The 7128-nt window shown below is 44.8% G+C and overlaps 1 protein-coding gene across 1 annotated transcript; it reads right to left on the bottom strand.

The window, feature by feature from the left end:
• Positions 1-4014: 4014 nt before the first annotated feature.
• LOC308282126 (eukaryotic translation initiation factor 3 subunit A-like) lies at positions 4015-7128 on the bottom strand (the record flags this gene model as incomplete). The annotated part of the gene is made up of 2 exons (XM_080722470.1): positions 4015-4210; positions 4331-7128. 2 exons carry the CDS (start codon positions 7126-7128, stop codon positions 4015-4017), a joined length of 2994 nt encoding a protein of 997 aa, XP_080578596.1.

Below are 7128 nucleotides of genomic sequence, written 5' to 3'. Positions count from 1 at the left end.
GTGATAACCCAAGCCCCATGTCCTTCTCCAGGCAGCAGGCTACTAATTCAGGTCTATGTATTTTGAATTTGTTTTTCAAATCATACAGTAGGCTTACAAATTCCATCTCCTTTATGATCGAAGATCGAAGAAGGTGGGCAACAGATGCCACTGGCAAGACTTTTTTTTGGAAGCATGTTTAAATCAAGCCAAATCCATAGTTGTTTTCCATTGTACATGGAAATCAACCGCAGGCATCATCACGCTGTTACTGATTTAATTTAATTTGGAGATATGTATGTAATTATTATCCTAGCAATTGTTTTCGTTTTTAACTGGATGGTTTACAGAATGATGGGTCTTTATCAAATCAGGACAATTCAGATGGTGTACTAAGTTGACTCCCAGTTAATTTTCTTTGATCGTGTCTACCGGTACTTCTCAAAGGTTTGTCACTGTAATTAGCAAAGAATTATTTTCAGATACTAACCTTGACTTTAATAACCAATGTGTGTTACGTTAATTACACTGCTCTAATTTAATTTATCATCATTAATTCAAAATATCTTGATCACATTTAACCACAGTAAAATCACCGGCTTAAGTCATTGATTAAAATGTCAATAGTGTACCTTGTCTTCTGTTAGCCAGCCCAGTATTAGATGGAGTTTGGTGGTATGTTTAATGTTTAACAAATATATTGTCTCTGTCGGTTGTAAACCTCATTATGTCCAAAACGGTTATGTTTCAGGATTCAAATTCAAAAAAGAGAAAAGTAGCAGATCTACAAGCTCTTGTGGATGTGCTACTTCTGATACTTTTGTGTGACGCTGTAGTATGATCAAGTAGGGTGTTGATTAAAATAAGCACTAAAAGTTATAATATGGAGATAGTTTCTGCCCGACAGCAACGATATAGGGCCTATAATGCCAGATTTCAGGCTAGTCATTGTACAGTATGTAGAACAAGGATGCCAGCACTCACTTTAGAATGAATTCTTCTTGTTTATTTAGGGTATTCCCCCCCAGCAGCCGTCAGTACAAGTGGACGTTTCGGCCCGTCTCACATTCTAAAGTGAGTGCTGGCGTCCTCGTTCTACGTTCAATGTTTGCCCGAGCCGTGCACCCTAGACGAATGTTTATATGAACCACTTTGCTGATGAATGCTCCTCTTCTCTCTTCCTACCTACAGTATGTGTCATGGCTTATCCAGGAACGTCTGGAGTCGTTGGTGTTTGGTCTTCTGAGATAATCCTCACTGCCAAGGCGAGGATCAAAAACATGGAAATAGTTTATCTTTTGGATGACATCGCCCAGCATCGCTGGCTGTTGCCTGCTGTTAAAACGTGGGGTTAGTGTCTGAGGAAAGCTTGATGATGGATAAAAGTACACAAATTCAAACAAGAACAAAACAAGTCAAAGTAAATGATTTCATTCTAATCAATAATACTTTGGTTCAAAGAAAGTGGAAGATAAAAATGTGTGAATGGGCTTGTTTGTTTGTTCTTTGCAGTGTGTGGTGGACTGTGTTTCACAAATAGAAAACATTGACACCGAAGTCATCACTAAGTATGTAGAACTTGTTCCTTAAAGGAGCTATAGTCAACTTTTTCATTGTAGGTGTACATCCTAGTCTACAGACTAGGATGTAAACAAAGTACGGGCCCTGTAAATGTAAACAAAGGGCCAAAATGATTATTTTATCATTATTTTACGCTTTTTGTGGTCATTTTTTAATTGAAACACATATATGAAGCTTATTTTTTTATAAAATATTTTCGAAACATTATTTTTATTTTAGCATCCGTTTTTCAAGAAAAAGTTGACTATAGCTCCTTTAAGTGTGTCTAATTGTGTCTATTGTAATTCTAATTGCACAAACGTTGACTGCCCTAAAACTAGCAGCCAAGGTTTGCACTTTCATTTTGAATTGAACAACAACTACACTTAGATCTAATGATGACAGCCTACCCCGCCTATGAGCAATATGTAGTTCAACACGCCATACATTCAAAGACATTGACTGGCAGATGTATGCATGGGAACTGTGCTCATTGTCCAGAGACAATAGGCTACAGTGGAGTGTAGCATGTCCTGGCAGGGTATGGATGAATACCAGTGGTGTAAAGTCACTAAGAATATTTACTCAAGTGGAGTATATCCAATTTTCAATACTTTTACTTCTACTCCACTACATCTCAGAAGAAAATATTGTACTTTACTCCAATACAATTATATGAAAACGTGTAGATTTGGATGGATTATTATTACACGCGAACGATCCGAATGTTGAGGCGCGAACAACACGAATTGTAGGGGGCGCCGGCATCACGTAAGTCCACTCACCACACAGTTTTATCGCTGATTAGTTTTATTATTCATGACTGTCAAAGGATCTACTTGCATCGTGTGTGTGTGTGTGTGTGTGTGTGTGTGTGTGTGTGTGTTTGTGTGTGTGTCCGTCTGTGAACAGCTGATCTCAGGCACTGTTGGACAGATCGGAATGTGAACACAAGTAAAACCTCTGCCCCAAAATGTTCACATTGGCCTATTATAGCGCCACCAGGAGGCTGAAACAATTTGTACAATTGTAAACACTTTTTCATAACCTGGAAAGCCATGGGGTGTTTGAGGGCTTTGAGGGCTCTGTAATAAACTGATTACTGCCGTATTCCAGTGGTATGTCGGAGTGGTTCATGGTTCTTCCTCCTCCTAGGTCCAGTGAGGACATGATGCCCTCAGAGCTGGAGCTGGGCCGCATGGCCAACAACATCCAGGAGCTGCTCTGCACAGCCTCCGATGTCAGCCATGACCGCTGTGTTAAAGTCCTGGTGGCCAGACTGACAGACAGCCGGTGGAGGTTTTCATAATAACTTGCAACCTAGTCTTCACTTTACATTAGGGCTCTTGATAACATCTACTCATGATTTATAGATAAATTAGTAATGTTTTACAAGGTATATAGATAGATTGTAAATGATTAGTTACTTATCTACAAATAGCATAAAAATAATGCATAATGTTTAGTTACAAATGATTTATTAATCATTTACGAATGTGTATAATGGTTTATTCATGATTATAGTTTACTACTTACTAATACCTTACTAATAACATGTAAATGATGTTTAAAACAGTTATACATGTTTAGGTAAACATTTACAAATGTCAATAAACAGTTTGTTCATGTTTATTACTCATCTACAAACTGCTTATAAATGTTTATAAATGATTTATAACAGGTCATTTTTGTAAAGTGCTACCATTAACTGCATAAATGTACTGTTTCTCTCTTGCCGTCAGGACGGCTCTCTGGAGCGCCTGAGCTCAGAGTTTGTGTGCCTGTCCCAGGCCGTGGAGGCCTTCATCAGGGACACGGAGGAGCTGTGCTGCAGGCGCAGCATGTCCCTCCGGGGGGCGCTGCAGAGCCAGGCCAACCGCTTCGTCCATCGCTTCCACGAGGAGCGAAGACAAAGCTGAGGTTAGTGACGTTTATTTTCAGCTGCATGTTATGCATGCGTTGTCTATTTTCACAATTTCTGCCTCTAATATTTGACAATTTGGCCAAAGTTAAATTTGTCATTTTAGAGGTATTAAAAAGTCCTTACATTGTCACTTTAGAAATGTGCAGATAACATCTATACACTTAAAACTTTGTTGGTTTGTTTACTGTTGAGTGAGAAAACAATGTTGCACAAACAATTAACTTAATCATCTGGGGACCCCTCAAAATAATTTGGGCCAAGACCCACAGGTAGAGTCACCTTTGAAAACTCACTTGTACATGGACAAATCAACAACATCAAAGTGTTTCATTGGTCTGGCTAACTCATGTCATCATCATTAGTGACATCATTTTGTAACAAAAAGCGTACAACAAAATACAGCAAGACATTTTTATTATTATTAACGGGTGATGGCCTCTGGCCTGTGAGTGAAAATACTTGTGATTTCTTGTCTTACAAAGAAGAACAGGACAACTGTAGGAGACTGATTGCTCAGCAATCCATTGCAGCTAACTGTCAGTCAGTCTTGCTCACGGTGATCTCACGGTCAGGGGCGAGTGTCTCCAGCTGGCTGGCTGGTTGGTGTCGTCTGTGCCACCTCCACTCCAGAAACCGCCCTCCTCTCTCTGCGGGTGATGCTCTCTGAAGAATCCGCTGGGTCTGTCCTCTCCCTCGCCCTCACCACCAAAGCAGGGCTGGCCCCAACTGTCCTCTTTAGTCTTGTCTCTGTCACGCCAACCACCAGGTCTATAGCCCTGCTGTGTCTAAGGCCCCTGGAGATGTCTATGCCTCTACGGGGAATTTTGTCAAACCTGCGTCGGGAGCCTTGGAGAACCCCAGGCGCGCCTGGGGTTCTCTTCCTCACCTCCACGCCATGAGACTCGCTCCTCTTCAAAGTCCCTCTTCAAAGTGCCTCTGTGGGGCACGTCCCCTCGTCTTAAGGCTGTCTCTCTCTCTTCTTTGTCGTCCTTACGTCCCTCCTGTCTCCATGTCTGACCTGTCACTCCTGAGGGAGCCCTCTTCTCCTCTTCACGGAGGCGTTCACGGTCCTCAATCTCCTGCTGGCGGGCACGCTGTATGCGCTCCTGCTCCTCCAACTTACACTGTTTCTCTTCTTCCTCCCTTGCCTCCTCCTCGCGCTGCTCCTGCTCAATGCGCTCCCGTTCCACAAGCTCTTTCCTGAGTTGTTCCTCGCGGATACGCTCGGCCTCTTCCACTTTTTGCTGGTAGAAGGCTTTCCTCCTGACCTCTTTGCGTTTCCTCTTCCTTTCCTCCAGACGCTTCTTCCTCTCCTCCATCAAGCATTCGTTGAATGCCTTCAGCTTTCCCTCATAAATGAAGCGTCTTTTTTTTGTTATTTTGGACACAAAGTCTTCTTTATCCTCCATCATCCTGGACATGAGCTTCTTTTTCTCCAAAGCTTTCTCATGCTCCACTTTCATTTCGCGGATCCTCTCTTCCTTCTGAAGCTCCCACAGCTCCATGTCCTTGACACGCTGCTCCTCATATCCCTTTTTGATGAGGGGAATCTCCTCTATTCTTTTTGCTCGCTCAAAATAGTCAATCTTCTTCTCTTGGTTCTTTAGACGGTCTTGAAGTTTCTTCTTGTCCTTCTCCAACTGCTCCACCTGTTTGGCCATGATGAAGTGTGGGTCCAGCGCCGTAATGTCCTCAAAATCAATATCTCTGAAGGCTTTGGCTCCCAGTTCGGTCTTTTTTATCTGCTCCAGCCGCTCGCGCACCGTCTTTTTCTTTATCAGTTCATGCTCCTGCGTAATGCGCTCCATCTCGCGTAGCTTGGCCTCCTGGCGCAGACACTCCTCCTCTGCCTTATGGATTTTTTGCATCTTGGCCTCGTGTTGCTCCTGTTTCTCCTTCCCTCGCTGGATGGTCAGGCTATCCAGATGCTCCTTGCGCTCCTCAATGGTCTGTCTGCGGGCCAGGATGCGCAGGTGCTCCTTGTGGCTGTTCTTCAGGTAGGCAGCGATGGCCTGCTGCTCCTGCAACTGGCACTCTTGCAGGATGGAGGCAGGCTTGATGATTTGGATGGCAACAGCCAGAGAAGAGTCGATCGCCATCAGCTGGTTCCTCATCTGCTCTGAGGGCATGTTCTGTAAGAACGGACCAACTGGGGAGTCCTCTTTGGTTGAGTGGTTCAGGCACGAACCAAAACTCAAGGTACGAGAGGCATGGTTAATTTTAACCTGCAAATCACAGTGTTGGGCAGCTTCCACAATGGAGCGCTCCAGCTGGAAGGCATTCATGAATGGAACCATGGAGGCCAGATGGTTGAACTCAATGCTCCGATAGATCTGAGCAACCTGTTGCAAGAGCCGAATGACAGTGTTACTCTGCAGGTGAAGGACATACTGCTGGAGGTCAGTCTCCTTCTCTGCTTGGTCTCTAACCCAGTTTAACACCTTGGCCACTCTCCCACTCAGGTTAAGTGGGTGGAAGTCTACCTCCAGCCAGCTGTAAAGTTCCTTCACTTCCGGTACAACGTACTGCTGCATGTTTAAACTCACCATGTCATTGATGAGGCTCTGGCGTGTTGGTGGGGACTGCAGGAACCCTAAAAGGTTGGCCAGTCTGTGGTGTTTCTCCGCAATAACACCATCCATATCCAGGAAACGAGCAATGTCTGTGCGCTCAGGGGTTATGGGGATGGAAAGTGTGGCCAGAAGCACCCTGGTGGACATCCTCTGCATCTCCTCCAGGTTGGGGTTCTTGCCCATCTCCACAGAGAGATGGTAGAGTCGGTGGAGGGTGCAAGCATGGAAGAGATTATTCCCACACTTCCAGAACACAGTAGACAGCTTGTTGTAGTAGTTGGCCATCAGTTTGGGTTTGGGAGGCTTCTTGAAGAGGGAAAATACGCTGTGGATGTCCTCAGCAGACTTGAAGGCTTCTTGCCAGAGCTCCATGCTTATGGCAGTGTCTAGCTTCACCAGTCGTGTCTCCAAGAGCATAGTCTGGGTATCCGAGTTGTCCAGTTTGAGAGCGTGGTGGCGCTGGATCAGACTCATATGCGTGCGCAAGTTGTCACAGAGCTTTCGGAACTCATTCTTGCGGGTGTACTGAAGGCAGAACTTGAAAGCCAGCAGGGCAATGTCATGGTAAAGGCGCTCCACCTTGCAGTTGTTGTACAGCACTTCCAGGCAATGGCGGTAGGCCTCCCATAGGAACTTCACCCGGGGGGTGAGCAGAAGGTGGTCAGTACGATCATGAGTGTCCTCTCCACTCACAGCACTCAGGAGCACACTCTCTGGTGTCTGGATGTTATCCAGATCATCTATATCCAGGACCATCTGCTGAGACCTTTCTTTGGCAGTCTCTGCCTTCGACTCGGCCATCGACAGGTAAGCCCTGATAACATCCTCAAGGGATTTGATGTTCACCTGTTGGCAAATGGTCTTGTACTGGTAGAGCCCCTCTTTGGCCTGGTGGCTTTGCCCCAGATCTACACAGAGCTCCAGGTACTTCAGCATAAAGCGCTCATGGTCCTTCTTCCATGTCGTCCTATGCTTCTTGCTCTTTATAACATTGTACAGAACAAGCAAAGCTGGCCACTTCCTGCCCTCCTCTAGGTAATTGTTTGCTAGTCTGAGAGCATCTCCTAGGCCTCCAAAATCATTCGGCGGCAT

The sequence above is a fragment of the Nannobrachium achirus genome (assembly GCF_963921795.1).
Source record: "Nannobrachium achirus genome assembly, chromosome: 3".
NCBI classification, from domain to species: domain Eukaryota; kingdom Metazoa; phylum Chordata; class Actinopteri; order Myctophiformes; family Myctophidae; genus Nannobrachium; species Nannobrachium achirus.
The sequence above is the reverse complement of the archived record's forward strand: the minus strand, read 5'-3'. Positions and strand labels throughout refer to the sequence as shown.